General features: G+C 37.4%; 1 protein-coding gene across 6 annotated transcripts in view; it reads left to right on the top strand.

Moving 5' to 3' along the window:
* The first annotated feature begins 1,672 nt into the window (after window positions 1-1,672).
* The window catches only part of LOC103714418 (Tudor/PWWP/MBT domain-containing protein), a 34,890-nt gene continuing 16,720 nt past the window's right edge, over window positions 1,673-19,842 (top strand). For 2 of the 6 annotated variants that reach the window (XR_015974301.2, XM_008801655.6), the window contains exons 1-4: window positions 1,789-2,202; window positions 2,662-2,738; window positions 16,193-18,328; window positions 19,025-19,490. Coding sequence is in view for 4 of the 6 variants with exons in the window: in XM_008801655.6 (XP_008799877.3) it covers window positions 2,077-2,202; window positions 2,662-2,738; window positions 16,193-18,328; window positions 19,025-19,490 (2,805 nt within the window). In the remaining 2 variants the exon portion in view is untranslated. Of the gene's footprint in view, window positions 2,203-2,661; window positions 2,739-2,953; window positions 2,995-14,238; window positions 14,680-16,192; window positions 18,329-19,024; window positions 19,491-19,842 lie in introns of those variants that run through there. The other 4 variants (XR_015974302.2, XM_039132868.3, XM_008801658.6 and 1 more) reach the window with 3 other exon arrangements.

Consider the following 19,842-nt stretch of genomic DNA (forward strand, 5'->3'; position numbering starts at 1 on the left):
TACGAGATACCTTGAATTGAAAAAGAAATGATCAGTATTTTTTTTTAATATCTAACATACTATAAATTTCTTTTCCTAATGATGTTGGATGATTTTTCTTTTAACAAAAATAGAACCTAACAACATATGCAACATTATATATCTCAATTGCTTTGATTATCGTAACACCGACCGGCACATCAAATGCATGAAGAGATAGAGATGAGGATTTTTTTAGCTTGCCACTTGTTTCGATCGTCGTGATGCCGACTGGTTCATCAAATGTGAAAAGTAATAAAGGTGAGGTTTTTTTGTCTAAATTTTTTTACATTTGTTCTTTTAATGGAATGCAACATATGTTTTTGTATGTTTGCTTTTTGTTGTTTTTTTTTGCATGTCAAGTTTAAATAGGGTTCCGCACGCTTCTCCTAAAAGGAAGACATTTTTTTTGTTCCCATCTTTTTTTTTCTACATGAAGGAAATAATTTTCAATAAGAAATATTATATTAATATTATTTTCTTAAAGAAAAATATTTTTAATAAAAAAATATTATAACAAGCGTCAAGTTAATTGAAAATATATGATATGGTATATTATATTTAGCCCCATTCGGCAGAGCTTTCGGTGGACCAGAAAGAACTTTCTGACCCTCTAAAAATACTTTTGGATAGAATAGGGGTGTTTGGTAAAAAGATCGGAAAACTGTTTTAGGCTCTCTTGTATAATATTTTATTAGGCTCTCTTGTATAATACTATGCAATATCCTTTATGGTCATTTTGTCATATCAAAAGTAGTTTCTCAATTTGTTTACTAAATACGTATTAAAGTTTTAGAGTACTTTAGAAATGTAGTTACCAAGCAGCAAATAGCTTTTTATAAATACTGTACTTAAAAAAGCTCTACTTTCGAAAACTCTACTGCCAATAGTTTTGCCAAGCGAGGCCTTAGACTCTAAACAACTTTTTAAAATATTTTTTTCTTAAAATAAAGTTAATTCTTCTATGGTATATTATATGATTTCCTTCCAATGTTTTTTTATATTTATAGAGGTGAGGATTTTTTCCCAAATTCTTTCACATATTTCTTTTTGAGGAATATAATAGATTTATTTTTTATGAAATGCAACATGTTTTTTTTCATATTTTTCTGCATGTCAAATTTAGATAGAATTTTGCATGGTTTTCCCGAAAGGAAATAATACATTAAGAAGAGTCTAGTTAATTTCAACTTTATAATATGGCATATTCAATTTTTGATGGATTCCAAACGGATTTATAAAATATTTTTTCTAAAAAGAAGTTGATTTTTTGTATGGTCTATCATTTTTTCCTTTTTTTTCTTTTTTTGCATGGCGATATTTTTAATTTTCCTAGGAATACTTTTCTAAGTTTAGCAAAAAAGGAATACTTTTCTAAAAGGAAGCTAATTTTCTCCTTTACATGTTCTCTTATGTCTGGATTCCTAAATATTTTTCCTAAAAGTTAAAGTATTTTTTCCTAAAAAAAATTAATCCTAAAATTTTTTCCAACAGTTTTGGTTAGCTCAAAGATATTTTTAATATATTTAGATAATTTTAAAATTAATTTTTATTTTTTAAAAATTTTTCTGGCAAAATTTTGGAAGAGCTACAAGACTATCTCGCTCTCTCTGCGTTATCTTTTTAGATGTACTCTCGTATTAGAAGTTAGAACAGTGCTATTAAAAAAAAAAGTTTGCTGGGCCCTACTTCCGTAGGTGTACGCGTACACCGTATGTGAACGTATACACAACACGCGTACTGTGGGCTGTGATTCCGCTTCCGCCGCATACCACCAAAAGTCCTCCTCTCTCTCCTCTGCTAAAAAATAAAGGGCTTCTCGGCAGGCGCACCCAGAACCATCTCCTTCTCTCTTCTCCACCGCCGATTCGATGCCTGCGAGCCCCTCCGCCGCGGCCCGCCTGAGAACCCCATTCTCGATCGGGAGCTCTCGTTGTCTCCGGGAAGAAGGGGAGGGAGGCTGCCCGAGATTCCTCGCCCCCTTCTCGAGATCCAGCAATTGCATGACCTAGCCCTAGCCCTAGCGAGCGGTGTCGGGGCTCTCTTTTTTTTTTTTGGATGGCGCCCGCTCGGAGGAAGGGATCCGCAAGAGCAGCAGCCGCCGCCGCCGCCGCCCAGCAGCAGTGGAAGGTCGGCGATCTTGTCCTCGCCAAGATGAAGGGCTTCCCGGCATGGCCGGCCGTGGTACTTTACTGCCCCCCTTTCTCCTTTCGTCGGAGTCTTCTGCTCTAAGTCGGCATGCTTGAGGATTCTTGTCCCAAGCCCTCGTTTTTCTTTGCTAGGGCCGGTGCACCATCTGTTTTCCTTTCTTAATCAGAGGCTAAGAGTTAGATAATGATCTTATAGGCTGCTTTTGATGTGAACTGAACGAATTGGATGAAAAAAAATTTGCTTTTTTACCCGATTGCACTTCTCTTTTCGTGGAGATGCTCTCCACCAGGATGGTTCTGTGTACTTGGCTGGCTGAATTCTTCTGTTCGTTCCCCTCTATTGCTGTGATTTTGAAGTATATGCCTGAAGAATATGCTATGCCTTATCCTTTCTTTGGTTTTTATTTTCCCCTCTGCCCCCTTCGATTTGGTTTCATGTTCGTTACATGAGTGCTAAGAACTTCTTCTTGCTGATTTGATTGTTGGCTGGCAGATTAGTGAGCCGGAGAAGTGGGGATTCTCATCTGTTCGGAAGAAGCTGCTTGTCTACTTCTATGGAACTAAGCAGATGTGAGTACTTGAGTGGGTGACCATTATACTGCTGTTGCTACCATCTGGGTCTTTGTTTGGATATATTTTGGGATAATTGAAACTTGTTTTTTTGTTTTCCAAGTCTTTTATGACAATGATTAATCTTGGGAGATGATTTTGTTCTTTTATGTATGAAAATTCGTCTCTGTATTTAAAAGGGGCTTCAGATATCATTGATATCTTCTTTTATACAGCTATCTTAAAAAAGATCAAATTGGTACAGCAGTTCTATCAGGTACTGTGCTTTTACTCATTCATTTCCTATTTGTAGCTGTAGAACAAGCTAACGAGAGAAAGGCTATGATTGTATACAATTGACATATGCCATGTTATGAAACCATAGCCTGAAAGTTTTCTTATATAGTGCAATTAAGTTCTGACTATTATTATTATTATGCTCTCTTAAATGACATACAACTGTTGATGAGTTAAATTGATGCCTTGTAATGGTTTCTATTCTTGGACATAGATTGTGCTTTGTCTTGGAAATGAGCTTATAACTGAGTATTATTTATAACATGCTTGCTTGAAATTGATACCATCCTAGACTTCAGCGATAGAAAATGAAATTACCTCGGTCAGATTGATTGGAAATTAATTACCTCGTTGTTGTATTCACTGCATGTTTCTGCGCATATGCTAAACTTTCAATTCGAACAGTTTGTTAAAGTTAGAACTGAGGATGAGTCATAAACCCTTATTGGAGTTATTTTAGCAACCTTTGATTCACACAAGGATTGAGGATAGACAAGCATACTTCTATGGGATGAAGTAATGTACATAGACATGTCGTTGGAGTGTTTAACGATGATCAAATGCTGCCATCACATTAAAAAAACATTTGTAAGATACTTGTTGTACTCACTAAATTATATGAAGTAAGATTTTGGACACTGGGGAGTCGTACTAGTACATGATCAATTCAGTAGATATTATGATGTTGAATTTAGGTGGTTTTGATATTAAACTATGGGGTGGGTTTGACTAGGGAAGTGCGTCTTTAGATGTTTTGTAGGTTCTTTCATGGATCCTTTAAAAGTTGCCAAAAAAGATTTTTTGAAGCAAGAAATTGTTGTTTGGTGGTCTACATAGTATTTCTTTGCTTGTTTCGATGTTGGGGGTGAAGGGCTTAACTGTTGACAATCTTATAAAAGGAGGAATATAATCAGAATCAAGGTTTTAAATTCTGTGGAATGGGCCTGTCTGGGTTTTTCCATCGAATGGGACACTCCCATTCGGAGCCCTGGGATTTGGGATGTTTGAGGACACACCGATCGGGATGTTGGGATGATGGCAGGATGATGCCATCCTAGCACTTGGGATAGTACCCCATCTTGGTGTCATGCGGGATGTCCCACAGGGATTTGGAGTCATGATCAAAATATTGCAGGATTAAGCCAATTTTTATATTTTTTTTTGGGTAACAGGTTGTTTTTCATTGTTTCAGTTGGCCAGTTTGGACTAGGATTTCTATCTAGCTTCCTATACTACTCATCAATGTTATGGAGGTTAGGTTGAGAGCATGGTTTTCATGTGAATCACAAAGAAAGGGGATAACATGTGGGGCATCATTGAAAGAACCTGTTCGGCTCTCATGTTTGATGTTGTTAGAATTAATCAATATCTAGTCTTCTTTTCCCTCATCTTCTTTTGCTTAGAATGATCATCCTTGAGCTTTTCCACTTCTTGCGTTGACTTATTATTGTCTTGTTCTGCTATCTTTATGATCTCATGGATACATTTCTTTTGCTCAGTTAAGTGTAGTGATTTTCTTTCTGCTTCTTAGAAATTTTGCGGTGATTGATGGTCGGTAAAACTAAGAAATTTTGAGTTTTGAAATAAGAACTTTAGGCGAAAGATTGGTATATCACTGGTAGTGGTCAAGAAAAGATATTGCTTGAATAGTTTGGATTTGTGCATTGTAGGCTAGGAGTAGGAGAGGATCTCAAATATAAACTGAAGCTTGGAGAAAAGGAGGATAGCCCTAGTGTGCCTTACTCTTCACTTTGGAGGAATTAACCTTGGATATGAGTTGATATTGAAGTAGAATTCATATAACTGAATCTAAATTGAAGGGATAAGGCTTGCTGTTCATGTTTTTGTAATGATTAGCTTCTTCATTAGCTCATGGATAGAGTGCTTACTTTTGATTTCCTGAGGAATGGGGTCATAATCACCCAAAAGATGAATTCTTTTAGAAGCAGATGGCAGGCTATTACATTATTGTATATGCTGGTTGTTGCTTTGCTTAACATTGACAAGCCTGTTTATGAAAACTTGAAAGACCTCTTTGCACCACTGGATGTTTCGCTTCACATGATTTTTTGGCATAGATGATGGAAGGAAGGAGAATATCTGAAAATATTGAATTAGACATTACATCATATATATTTTTATTTTGTTGGCTGCTTTGCTTAGCAATCATTGAATGTGATTAGATGCATATTCAGGAAGACTTGAAACAACCTTTTGCTCCTTGGATGTTTCACTTTGTATGTTTTTTTGCAATAAATGATGCAAGGAAGAAATGTCTGTAAATATCGAATTAACACAAGCATTTGGGTGGATGATGTAATAACTATTTGGACTTGAGATAACTCTCTCTTTCTGTGCTGCTCTGATATTAGAGAAGAAGTAGGGTGTTAAACTATTAGAGAAGAAGTAGGGTGTAAACAAGCTAAATACAAGCAAGCTGAGCTTTGTTCGAGCTCGACTCAAAATTAAAATGGTCTAGCTTTAGCTAGGCTTGAGCTTGAGTTGAGCTGAGAAACCTCAAGTCAAGCTCAACATGTTAATATTTAATCCAGCTTGAGTTCATCTTGCTTAAGCTCAGAATTAAATCCAACCTAACTTTAGCTCTCATCAAAATGAGAGAGAGAACAACGATCAATGAGCTCATACTTGTAGAAATAATATATGCAGTCATTGGGGTTGGCGTTGGGGAACTTCTTTTGGTGAATGACCTTAACTATCTGGAGCTTCTAGTCCCTTCATCGGCACAACACCCTTGTGCTCACCTTTAGTGGTAGCCTTGTCACTGCCCTACGCTTCCCCTTGCTTCGCGTCTGTGCCTCGTTGTCTGGTGCGACCACATTGTTGCGGCTGTTTTGCCGGTTGTCATTGTTGCAGGCTAGGGTGCCACGTTGTTCTCTGCCTTTGCTCCTTATATCGAGCCTATCTCCATCATGGAGGAGAACCGAAGGGGTTGGGTGCTATTTCTAGGTCTGATGGCCACAGATTCTGGGTCGCTAGCCTTGTCAGCAGCGGATGGTTGGACGCCATGGAGGAGAAGCTTGGTGGGAGAGGGGGAAAGTGATCGTGTACTTGGAATGGAAGTGAAAGGGCTTGAGGATTTAAGGCTTCATATCACTGCTCATCAGTCATACTAACATAGCTATTGAATTTTAATCCAACAATCTATTATTTATCACATATTAATGCACCAAATAATATAATTACATGTAGTACATAATAAATATGCAATATATAATATAAATGAGCTGGCTTGTGAGTCGAAAAAAAAATAAACCTGATCTAGCTTGAGCTCAGCTTGTTTAATTTTCGAGCTTAGAAAAATTGGTTTGACCTCAATTCATTCACTAAACAAGCAAACCAAGCTTGAGCTGAAGTTCGAGCCAAACACGAGCTAGCTAGTCAGCAGCTCATTCATTTGCTAGCCCTAAAAAATGAAATTTATCCAAATTATTTATTCTTATGTGGTAGTTTTCTTTGTGATGATTTGGTATGCTAGATGCTCAATCATCCATAATGGCTTGAAATATCTTTGGGAACTGTGGGAAGATTGCCAAACTACAACTATCTACTAATTATAAAGTTGCATTACTGAGTATTTGAGCCTCCATGTCACATCTAGCTGAAGTATTTTTTCATCATGGAAGTAATATTAACTTGAGTTTGTGACATCTTTTCGATCTCAAAGATTCCCTTGCTTTTTGCATTAGTCTTATCGATCTCTTGTTGTCACCAATTCCATTTTTATTATAGTAGTTGTTCATGTTGCTCTAGACTCATAGACTTAATGATGAGTGACTAGCACTACCTGTAGTGTGAAGCTGCTATTGTTGCTGATCCTACCAAATATTGGTTTTGGACGTAGGAAGGGACTTTCACAAACTGTAGTGCTCATTTCCATAACTTGGCATACATATGTGATGATTAGATAAATTGTGTACGAGAAGTATTGCCTCTGTTCACATACAAACAGAACTTCAGTTTATTAAGTTGTGTTTGAAGCAATTGTCACTAGAGTTTGCACTTGATTTTTATGTGGCTTTGGTTATTTCAGTCTGTCAACCTTGAGTTCTTATGGTCTCATCAAAACTTTAATGTAGGTTTCTTGGAGGACATTGTCTCCATTATGAGTAGTTAAACTCAATTATGTGCTGTAAAATTTGCATTTGAACAATTCAGTAGCAGTCCACGAGGGTCCCATGGACGACATGGCGCCTGCAAGATGGCTAATTAAATAAATTGGGTGCTGTATAATTTGTAGTTGAGCAATTCACAGTAACCCAACAATCATCAATTATCTATACTCTGCAATCTTAGTTCAATAAATTGAATCTAGATTATGTCTAGAATCTATATTTTGTTCGACTTTGGTCAAACCTGAAGCAGCTTGACCCACCTGCACCATAACAATGTTTGTTTAACCCGTAGGATTTAGACCTCACCAATTTTTACTTTAATTGCTTTGAGCTTGAATTGATAAATCGATGGATCAGTTTTGGGTCGAAAATTCCAAATTAAAAACCAATTGACGTTGGATTGTTGATAATATCATACGGGTCAAGGGTAGCAGTTTGACTTGCATGCATATGCCATGTATGTTGCTTGGTAAGTTCTCTTACTACTTTTTATAACTTTGTGTAGATAAACTTTTTAAAAGCTCCTAGATCTTTACATATTCTTCAAAACAACTTTTTAGCTGTACTTGGTGTTGACAAGAACATCTAGTGTTATAATACTTTTTGAAAGGTGCTTGAAATTACTAATATATTCTTCAAAAGAAAACCATTTCCTTTTCTTTTTTTTTGTTCATCTTATAGTAAGGAATGACATGCACGTTTTGGAGTTCATTGGATATGTAGTTGTCTTTAGAGTTTGAAGAGCTTTAGTAAACAAAGAAAGAAGACAGAGATATTTACTTTAAATATTGTTTCACTGTTCACAGCTTGCCTTTTAGTTGAGTTGTATTTATTTTGTTTGAGATATATCTGATATTTTATCTGAATAATAATTGACATACGGACTTTCCAGGTACATGCTTGTATGGGGTTTAGGATCTTGCTTGCATTCATGAGCTTATTGCATTATTGCATAATGCCAAAAAAAAGGAAAAAACATGATTTGGAAGTGGAAGGGGTTCTTTTTTTTTGTGGGGGGCAATGGGGATAACTTTCAATGTACCATGTGAAATTGTAAACTCATACTTTTGGGTTTGATTGGCTCATTGTTCTTGCTAAATGAGAACCTTTATAATCTAATGTCATTTGATCTCAAATAGAATTGGCTATTTGGCTACTTGGTTCCCATTGTCCATAGAAAGAATTGCTGGAATCTACTTAGCTCATGATTCTTCTGTTTAAAACTTTAAATCCTTATGGTAATGTGGATGTGATGCTGGATCAATGTAATGGGACCTAAGTTAAACACCTTTGCATTGGTCAACGATGACCAATAGCAGTGATCAATAAGTAATTTGTTGTCTTGAAACTTGAAGTGTACAAGCTCATTTGCGTCTTTCGTTCAAGATTGTTTCCCCCCCAACCCCATAGTGTGCGTGGCTGACATCAATATTGATATTATGTCCCATCCATTTTGCTGCCTTTCGTTGCCCTCTTTGGCTTAATGACTAGCTTATATATAATGAGTTTACATTGCACTTTTGTTTTAGGCATTAGCTTGTTTGTATGCAAAAGGAAAATATTTTATTCAGCATCATTTTGGTGTATGTCTATGTTATAATTTATGGGTTCTTCATTGCTTGGTTCTAGAGTTTGCTTCGACTGTAACTTCATACTCAACTTGGCTAACATTTGTTCTTTCTCTGCCTTATCATTTAATCGAGGCTTGTAATAAATTGATTCAAATATCAAATAAGTACTTCAAATTGAACCTTAACGAATTCTCATTATAAAGCAACAAAAACTAGATTTGGGTTGAATGTTGTTTGAATTTATCTGCAAGTTTGAGTCGAATTTATAATGTACAAAAGAGTATCCAAACCCATATCTTGTTCCATCCCTTTAAACAAATTTTGGATTTAGGCAAGGCTCTATTAGCTAGCCTTTGGTTGCGGAATAATTTTTGAAAGGGATGCCCTTGCACTGTTGGAGGGATAGACCTATTCCATGGAATAGGAGGATTTTGGCTTTTGGTTGAAGGGGTATGTTTGGGGAATAAAGTGCATTTAATCTACATTTTCAAGATGTTTTGAATTTTTTCATAAAGATGAAATTAAGGTTCACCGAGTCAGTACCAAGTGGGTGGTACGATACAGTATGGATCTGTATTGTACCATTTCGGGACGTATCTTTTTTTCTGCCCATTTCAAATTGAAGTCGGTAAATGATTTGCCTTCATTTTTTTGCCAACATAAACCAAAGTCGGCAAACCATTACCAACTTTGATTCAAAAATGGCGCAAAAAAAGGGCATCCCTTGTTTCGAAAGAAAATAAGAGAACCCCTTGCTGATGAGATGATGGTTTTCGAGCCCTCTCTCTCGGCTTCTCTCTCTCCCCATCCTTCCCCCTCTCTCCTTCTCTTCCTCCCCTCCCTTTCCCTCCCTGTCTCCCTCTCTTCTCCTTTCTCTCGTTCTCCGTCTATGTTTTGAACTAGTGGACTGAACCATGCTAATAACTGATATGATCCGATTCGGTGCACCCCGAACTGGCCTGTTCAGCATGGTTCAACCTTCATAGATGTAATTGCACTCCCATTTTTTATGCGTTTATGTAGGGAATAAGGGCAAAGGTAATTAGAGGGGATAAGGGCAGGCCTATTCTGTGGCATAACTCTATTCCATTAAAATGGTGGAAGAAAACTCTATTGTGCAGGCCCATTTGTATCTCCGAGCATTATAAGCCCCTATTCCATTCCTTTTTTGGCGTTTGACAAGGGTATATCTCTGGGGAATATCCTCCTTGTTATCCCATAACCAAATAGGCTCTTAAAGAATTAGGAGCCTTTGCAGGGGTTCTTGAGTGAAGTGGAATTGGGCATTCGGGGTGTGGTGGGTTTTGTTAAGTGGATACTTCAATTTGAGGTGTTCCAGTCTTCTAGGTGTTGGTACTTTTTTATCACACGCATTGTTGTTGTGGACATGTGACAGCCAACTTATGTTAACCTATAGCACCAAGCTTAGCTTAGAATTTTCTAGTGCCTTGTTAACAGTTGTATTGCTAGAACCAACTTTCCGACTCTAAGTTGTCCCTAGTGCTGAACATGTTGTCATTGAAGTTGTTTGCATGCTTCTTGTTAAGTCATGACCTTGTCCTTTCTTCTATTTTTTATTTTCAAACATATATGACATGAATCACACCTTTTCTATTCAAAACATCATTCATTAGTCAGCTTTGTTAAAGATGTTTGCATATATTTTCTTGTTTATTGATTTATTCATTTGTATTATTTGGAATTTTTTCCTATCAACTGTCTAGTTCTCTGTAGCTTGAAGTGTGGAGCAAACTTGGAGTTCTAACACTAGGCACCCCTACTAAGCATGCAAGATTTAGGATGGGAAGTGGAGCAAGGTGTTGGCAAAGGTTGGTGGAATGATGAGGAGTATTCCAGGGCATGGTGATGAGGGTGGACAGGTAAGGATAATATGAGTGTTAGGGTGGAGATTGGGAGTTTGTTAAAGCAGAATGGGATGGATAGAGGCAGTGAGGGTTTTTTTTTAATCTTATTTTCGTTTTTTTAAACATGTTATCAGCGGCGGGTGTTGGTATCAAAAATAATGCTGGAGGGTAACAATGGTACAATGTAGCTATGGTTTCGGTTTTCTTTTTTTGGGGTGTGTGGAGGGGGTGGGGGCTGGGGGTGGGGTGTGTTGGGGTGGGGGAGTTGGTGTGCCAACTCATCTTGTTTTTGTTTGTGATCTTCTTTCTCATGAGATCTAAGTACAAGAAAAAAATGTTGAATAGTTCAATTAATAAATGCACCTTCTCTTCTATAGAAATTTATAATTTTGCTGTCATTTTCGCACGTTAAAACATCATATCCAGAGACACAACAAGAGAGTGCATCTTCTGAGAAACAATATGTATTTTTTAGTTTGCATATCTACAAAACCAAATCTTCAAACCTGTTCAATATGTTTTCGAGATTTGTCTGGGACCCAAAATGTATTTAGTTTTGTAGGATCCAAACATGAAAATTCATGTAGGATCAAAAGATGACAGGGACCCAAAATGTATTTTGGCTCTCCTACCTTTGCAATGTTTATTTTCTCTTCATGTGAGTCTACTTATGTCATATGTGTGAACATGTATGCTTCTCAACGATTGCTAGTATGCTCAATATTGTGTTGTCACTTTTGGATGTTTAACTTATAAGATATCAGCTCAGTGCATCTTCTATCTTGCATGTCAAAGCATTTGTGGTTTTGATCCATCAATTAATTTAATATTACGTAAAATTCTTGTGCAGATTGTTTATGACATGTGCTTCATATTTGTAATTGAAATCCTAGCCTTGCATGAAGGCTGCTTTTGTCTTGCATGGCAAGGATCTCCATTTGACCTTGGTTCCTGGCTATTCATCATGCTCCTTTTGTTTACTAGATTATCATTGCTTTTGCTTTGCATTCTACTTATGGCTTTATGTATTGTGTTTATTGTATATTCTCTAACTATTATAACAAAGTGAGCAAGATATGGGTGGAGTAGGTGCAAATAAGATGGTATTAGGGGAGGCTTTTTGAGGGCCGATGCGAGTGCATGTTAGTCCTACATCGGCTATGTATTGGGTAGATCTTGAGTATTTATACAAGGTTAAGGAACTCAAGTAATACTTTTCAGCTAGCTTTTTTGGATGAGGTCTTGGATTATGATAAGTATCATTTGAGCGGACTCGGTCCATGGTCCATGTTGACCGGGGGACATTGCAGCACAAGCCTATTTGGGTTGACCATGGGCTGATCATAGTTTTTGTGATTGGATTTGTGGCACTTGTGATTGGATTTGAATAGGACCCTTAGCCTAGCGATGGTGCCATGATTTAAATGGGAGATGTGAAGACCAATGTGGGCGTGTATTTTTTAGTCCTGTATTAGATATGTATTGGGTAGATCTTGGATACTTATACAGGGGCAATGAACCCAAATAATACCTTCTGGCTAGCCTTTTTGGGTGAGGTTTTGGATTGTAATAGGTTTGTACTTTGCTGCCTCTTCTTGCTATTACTCAAGTGAAAATGCCTTTCGTAGAGAGTTGCAGCTTTCTACTTGAGCCCACTATTTGTTTGTCTTGTTTGCACTTGATGGATGCACAAGAGGTGTAGCTTTATGTGGTTCCCTCTAGCATGGGAGCCTTCTTGAAGTGAGGACATTTATAATTGGTTCTTCAAAAGCTCTCCAACAACTCCAAATGTGATTCTTTTTTTATGCACTCTTTGATTCTTGAATCCTAATAGTTATTTTTCTCCTTTTGTGATATAGACTCTTTGATAATTGGATCTAGTGGATGTTGTTCTCTATATCTGGCTAAAACATGACATCTAATGCTTTGAACCTTTCTTTCCATTCCCCAGTCTTTTGGCTATTCTGGTGTTACATCACGTGCAGGTCTACCCTACTGATTTGGGTTTATTGCTCGTTAAATTTGGCTGTCAATTTTCAAATTTCAGCTGTCACATGATTTTTTTTTAATTTTATGATGTCTCGTATGTTTTATATTCTTTTGTGAATTTGCTACTGTTAGTCTGCTAGATCTTGCTATATGTACTATTGCTCCTCCTTCTGTGTGTGTAATGCTAGATTTCTATTATATTGGAGATGATTGTAAAGCTTGGGGTGCTCGTACTACCACGATCACTTGCTTATCTTGCTATTTTCTGCTTTTTCTCCGTACTGATTTGACTAGCTGTGGAAAATGACATAGTTTCATTGTCTTATACTTTGCTTAGTCTTAAGACTCTGTTTCAATTTAAGCGCATTGGCTAATGTGTTATTACAGATTTTCTTTAACTATATTTGGCTTATAGGAGGGTAGAGCACTTGCTTGTCTTTGACTATATCTGGCTCATAGGAAAGTAGGGCACTTGCTTTCTTCTTTACTGAAATTCAATTAGAATTTTTCTTCTTACTCGATCAAATTCCTTATGATCTTAGGATCCCTTGTTCTCTATCTTGTTTTTTATTATGCATGCTTCATTAAAGGCTTTTGTATCACCTGATGTTTTTAATATTTGTTATGCTTGCTGGGGCATCATTCTAGGTCTCTATCAAGGAAAACCATTACCAGATTCCATCAGATGGGGATCTTCATACTTTTTTGTGCATTTTGATTTTCTTGCTGTGAACATATTGAGCAGTTCCTTTCATCTGGTATGCTATTTTCTGTCACTAGATACCCCTCTAATTTTAACTAGAACTATCTTTAGAATTCAGCCCACTGCTTTGTCCTCGAATCTTTAGTTATAGTCATTTCATTTTTAGCAGATTTGCCGCTATGCTTTTGCTCAAGGCATCTTCATTTTGGATGGTTTGATTTTTAGCTTGTTGATTGCTTTATATTCTCATTCTCTCGTGTAATTCTATTGCATAATTTTCTGAACTTTCTCCTCAAGACTGTTCTTGGGTGTCTGTTTGGTTTCCCTTATGAGTGTTCTGATTGTTCAGATATATTACAATAGTCCTTTAGCACTTGCTAGGTTCATCATTGACTTGTGTTTGAAGACTTGCTTTCTCATATGATCCTCCTTTGTATTGGTGCCCATTTAACTTTAAGGTCCATATATCTTTAGTTTTGATATGGATTTTTGTTCGCTTACTATCACTCCCATTTTTTCCATTCATTGGAATTTCCTCGATATGCCACAGACCTTATTTTTTCCCCTTTTTTTGGCATACCGGGGTTCTGTCATTTCCTGGAAGTGAAAAAGCAAGACATCATCTTGCTCTTTAGTGCCACAGAGTATTTTGTAGGGTCTCAAATTGTTATGGATGTTGTTTTGGCCTTGTTTGTGCCTTATATTTATACTCTTACAAGCAGTGTTGATACTTGATATATTATTATCATGCATGCTGGTGCATTTGGAGGTCTGGAACTAGCTGTTATTTACTATTATATTCGATATGTAATTCCATGTGCTCATGTCCTTCATTAGAGTAGTTTGCAAGGAGAAATGGCAAATAATTTGTATGAGTTTCCACATTGGCAGATTGGTTTTTTATACAATATTTTCCTGATACTCATTGTCTTTTTGTTTTTAAAAACGTAATATGGGATGAACATGTCCACCAAGGTTTGCGGAACGGTCCCGAACCACCCCATTCGGAGCATCTCGGGTCGTACCAGTGGTGGACCGGGACGGTTCCGCCATTGAAATCGAGACGCCTCGCTGGAGGGAAGAAGAAGAGAAAAAGAGAGAGAGAGAGAGTGGGGAAGGGAGGGGGAGGGAGAGGGAGAGGAGGGAAGAGAGAGGTTGGCCGGGGCGGCTGGCAGAAGTTGAGGAGACTCCACGTCTCTTCGGTCTGCACCTCCTCCGTGCGGAGGCTCCCCGGCTTCCGCCGGCCGGCTTCGGACGCCCTTTCTCTTGCCTCCTCTCCCTCTCCCTTCTTTCCCCGCTTTCTTTTCCTCTCTTATTCTCCCTCTCCCCCGCCGTAGAAAATGTGTCGGTACGGGCCCGTACCAACTCGTCCCGCCGGGCAACCGGTATGATGCTTGGAACTCGGTACTGGTTCCGCTGTCCTTGATGTCCACTCTTTACCTATCATTGCATTATATTCAGTGGCGAATAGGAGCACAAAAGATGTTATGACTGTATTTCTTTTCTCATTTCTTTTTAATAATCTTTTTAATATAGAATACAAGAAAGCAGTTAGGACTCGATGCTGGCTTTAAATCTGATATTGTGATGCATTCAATATTTTGGTTCATTCAACATTTTGGTTCTCTATCTGATATTTGATGTGGATGTTGTATGTTATTGTGTTGATTCGTGTTCATTCTAACTGGTCCTTAACATGTGTGCTAGAGAACCGGTCAGCTTTTCCTATTTCAGTACTGCTGAAAGTTGTGTCATCTATCAATTGATGATTCACATCCCTTATAAATTGCATGTAATATCTTCTTCAGTGTGGCTAATCTTTACTATCAATTGTTGTCTGAATACCAGTTTATAAATTCACCGTTATGTTAATCGTGTTTTCAACTTGACATCCGCTGTCCTTCTCTGAACAAAGGAAGTGCTTCTCTGAAGTTACTCCCTGTTCATCTGTATCCACCATAAAAGAGCCAAGGAATTTCAAGTTCATCCTTGATGTATGTCCAATACAATGACATTATGGCATGCTTTATAACATATTGCACCTATACTCTTTCATTATTATGCATGTGTTGTAAAGCATATAATCTATGTAATTTGTGTGTTTTAATCATGTTTTGTATTTGTGTTTTTCTTCTGTATGTGCGTGCGTGAGCGCACATAAGATACAACACATGATTTATATGTAAAATATGTAAAATATGTAAGATATAAATCATGTGTTGTATCTTATGTGCGCTCACGCACGCACATACAGAAGAAAAACACAAATACAAAACATGATTAAAACACACAAATTACATAGATTATATGCTTTACAACACATGCATAATAATGAAAGAGTATAGGTGCAATATGTTATAAAGCATGCCATAATGTCATTGTATTGGACATACATCAAGGATGAACTTGAAATTCCTTGGCTCTTTTATGGTGGATACAGATGAACAGGGAGTAACTTCAGAGAAGCACTTCCTTGATCCAATTGGGGACAAACGCCTACGAAAGGATCGCTCATGTGTTTTGCGTTGTAAAACATGTAATCTATATAATTTGTGTTTTAGTCTTTACATGTGTGTTAGTTTGTTTTAGTGTTGTAAAATATATAATCTGTATAAGTTGTGGCATTTCGTTCATGTTGTCTGCGTGACACTTGGTTTACCATTGAGACATTGTTAACTTTGAATATTTGAATTACTAACTGCAAAACTTTGTTGTCATAAATGAACTTATTGGTCATGAGTTTACTTTCCAATGGTGCCAGCATTCATTTTCTTTGAAATTTTTTTTTGTTTCAATGCCTGCTTGTTGTAGCTCAGTCAATAATTCAGTCATTGTACTTTTTGATTTGAATATCAATGCTTAGGCCTTTGTAGTCTTCTTTATTATAATCTTGTTGGTGTGGTATTTGGTTATGCAGAGCCTTCTGCAACTATGCTGATATTGAAGCTTTCACGGAGGAGAAAAAGAAAGCTCTTTTAGTTAAGCGCCAGGGTAAAGGAGCTGATTTTGTCCGTGCAGTTGATGAAATAATTGATGTCTATGAAACTTTAAAGAAGCAGATCTGTGATGAGTTTATTTCGAGGGATGAGAACATTGCACCAAATGATGGAAATTTGGAAACTAATAGAAGTAATTCTTTTAAAAAGAGCCCAGAACATAGTTCTCATATTGCAGATGACCAGAAGTCAGCTGCCATATGTGCGATAGCAAGCCATGATGTATTCAGTTCTGAAGAAATTTCTGCAACCTCAAAGGAAGGCAATCCTCACAATTTAAATCCTGCAATTGATGAGCCAGCTGAGAGGGTCTCGATCCTTGATCAACATGAGCTGAGTGCTTTGGTTACTATTACAACTTCAAGGAAAAAGAGATCGATAGATGCTCCACCCCAGAGTTTTATTTCTCAGAAAAGATTAACATCCCTTCGAAGGTCTAGAAATTGTACTGGTGATCCCCCAGAAGTTAAAGAGTCAGATATGCTACGTAATGATTCTGACTCAGCTGGTGATAATGTGACTACTGATGGAGTGCAGGAAGAGTCTATGATAAATAAGAGTGCTGAAAACATGCCATATACCTCAGATTTCCATGATCCGGCTGTGCCGGTTACTGCCAGTTTGCCTAGAAATGGTAGCAGAGAGGATACTATATCTGAAATAGCTGCAACAAAATATGAAGCCAATAATCTGAATGAAGAGGCTGTACTTGATCCTAGTAAAATTGAAGTCACTGCAAATGGGTGCCTGGAGAATGAAGTTAGGCAGAATGGCCAACTTGACCTCCCCATGAAGACGGTGATCTTTAGGAAAAAAAGGAAACCAAACAGGAAGCGGGCATCTAATAGTACAGAATGTGCTAGATTGGACAAGTATACACAAGTGCAGGTTGATCCAAGTCGAAGCTGTACAGTCTCTCCAAATTCTCGTAGCGCAATAAGTGAAATAGATCGTAAAGCAGATGGAGACAAACACCTTCCTTTGGTGAAAAGAGCAAGGGTTCGAATGGGTAAACCACTTGTAGAGGAGAAACAGTTTGATGATCTTCTTGGCACTAATGACAAATCAGAAGTGACAGTGATGATAAATAATTGTGATAAATGTTCTACATCCACCAGTCCTGGAAATAATTGGCTTCCCAATGGGACATCTCTAGGGGTCAAGGAAGACTCAAATTCATCCCCAATAAATGATTGTTCTCTTCCTTCAGGAAGAGATCTTATGCTATGGAAGTCTAAAAAGTATCAATTGAAGGGTTTTACATTAGATGTTGAAGCAGCTTTGCCTCCATCAAAACGTCTACATCGTGCTTTGGAAGCTATGTCCGCCCATGCTGCTGAAGCTACGGTTGATTGTCCTGAAGCCCCAAGGGCAATGGAAATGATGCCCAATGGCTGCATGGTATCTCCCAAGACAAGTTCTCTCCATCTTTCTCCTTATGGGAACATTGAGAGCGCGGCAAGATTGCATGATACCCACTCTTCTGAATGTATTGCATTTAACATGAGTGCATCTGGATTGTGCTCACAAAATTTGGATGCACCTACAATGGCTTCTTCAGAAGTGAAAACTGATGACATCAATTCTGAAGATTTAAGGAATCCTCAGGATAAACATTGCAATGAAATCCTTGTGGATGTTAAAAGCTGTGATAGGTCATCTATGTCTAAAATAGTTGACGCTGATATACATGACAAGATTATGCAACCTTGTTCTTTCAGGTTAACTGAGAAGAAGTTTAATCTGACTAACTGTGAAGATATGCCTGATCAATTATCGTCATCTTTAGGAAAAGTAAATGGGAATGAGATTCTGCAACCAGAAGAGAAATGCCCGCATTCTCCTATGGGCAATATAAGTGGAGACCAAACAGCAGAACCAACCACACAGATGCCAACCTCTGTTTTGAATACTAAAGGGAGAAGTGCTTCCTTCTCTCCTTTTGGAGCTTTCATGATTATATCTACTACAAATGGCAGTTCTACAAAAAGTGGGACATCTAGGCCTACAAAGTCTTCTAGCATTCAATCCGATGAAGACGCTCAAACCCATGACATGTAAGTTTTTTTTCTTCAAATATGTTTATACTTGCAAGCTAGGTCTGATCCTGCAATCACAAACTTGTAAATGCTTTGATTAGTCTCTGAGCAGTAAATAGAGGTAAAAACCATGTGTTGGTACAGTAGCATTACTGGTAACTTATTAGTATGATCCAGTGTGGCTGGTCTGGACACAATTAAATCATTGACTGGAACTAGTGTTGCTGATACCCCTGATAACTAAATAGATGCATGGCTGGAATCTTCCCATCAAGATGAACAGTAAAAATGACATGTTAGATCATCATTCTCAGTTAGGCAACTACTTGTAGCATCAATCTTATGGGAGATGAAATGGAAAAAGAAACAGGAATTTGAGGAACATGCAGATGGAAGGAAAAGGTTTTGTGGGAAAGTGTGGGAAAAACTGGGACACAGTGATGAGGTGATGTTTTTGTGATAGTTTATAGATATTATTTTCTCATCTGTGGGATTTTATTAAACAAGATACTAACTGACATAATGGTGTCAGATGCACGGGAATGATCCTGAGACAATTGTCAGGAAATACACCTGTGTACATATATTTTAACCTGATAATGAAGCTTTACATTTGCACCTTAAGATGTGTCTTTTCCCCCCTCCCAATAAGCTGATTTACTTAGAAATTTTCATTCCAATTCATTAATAGCATTTTTTATCTTGGCATTATAGGGAGGATGTTGCAAGGGAAGTCAGATGCAGAGTAACTTCAAGGGATCAGTGTATTTCTCCTGATTTGACACCCATGAAAGATTTGATTGCTGCTGCCCTGGCTAAGCGACTTTCGTCTCGGTCTACTTCATTGTCTGATAACTCTGTAGATTATAAGGTTGAGGCTGTGATAAGTCCATTTTTAGGCTATAAGGAAGATTCTTTTGGAAAAGGTTCACCTTCAAATCCCATGATCAATCATACATCTGCTATAGATGATAGGCTTCAGCATCTAAGAAATAGTAGCAGAAGTCCTCCTGGTGGTCTGCGACAGAAAAGCTTAAGCAAATTCACTGACTATGTAGAAGCAAATGCTGCAAGGAAATCTTTTGAAGCTTTGCTTTGTAAATTAACAAGAACAAAAGAGAGTATAGGTCGGGCAACACGCCTTGCTATCGAGTGTGCTAAATATGGGATTGCTGGGGAGGTTAGATTATGTTCTTTTACTCTTACTCTATTAATTTTTCTTCTACCTTATCATGAAATTATTATTTCTTGGGCATGTAAAGTAGGCATGATTAAATCATGTGCTTTCCTGAATACAAATTTAGCTGTGATTATATTTGGGCATATAGAGTGAATAACTATTTTATACCATTCCTTGCTGCTACTGAAAGAGTTTACTTTAAATTTTAAATTATATTTTGTAGTTTACTGTAAATTTTAAATTATATTTTGTAGTTTACTTTAAATTTTAAAGAATATTTTGTTGTATCTTGAATGTTAATGTATGGTCGATGTTTCATTATATATAGAGTTATAGACATTTGAGGTGTACT

Source organism: Phoenix dactylifera, chromosome 17 (genome assembly GCF_051530095.1).
Source record: "Phoenix dactylifera cultivar Ajwa chromosome 17, Ajwa_hap1_PhDact_Kaust_v1.1, whole genome shotgun sequence".
NCBI lineage: Eukaryota > Viridiplantae > Streptophyta > Magnoliopsida > Arecales > Arecaceae > Phoenix > Phoenix dactylifera.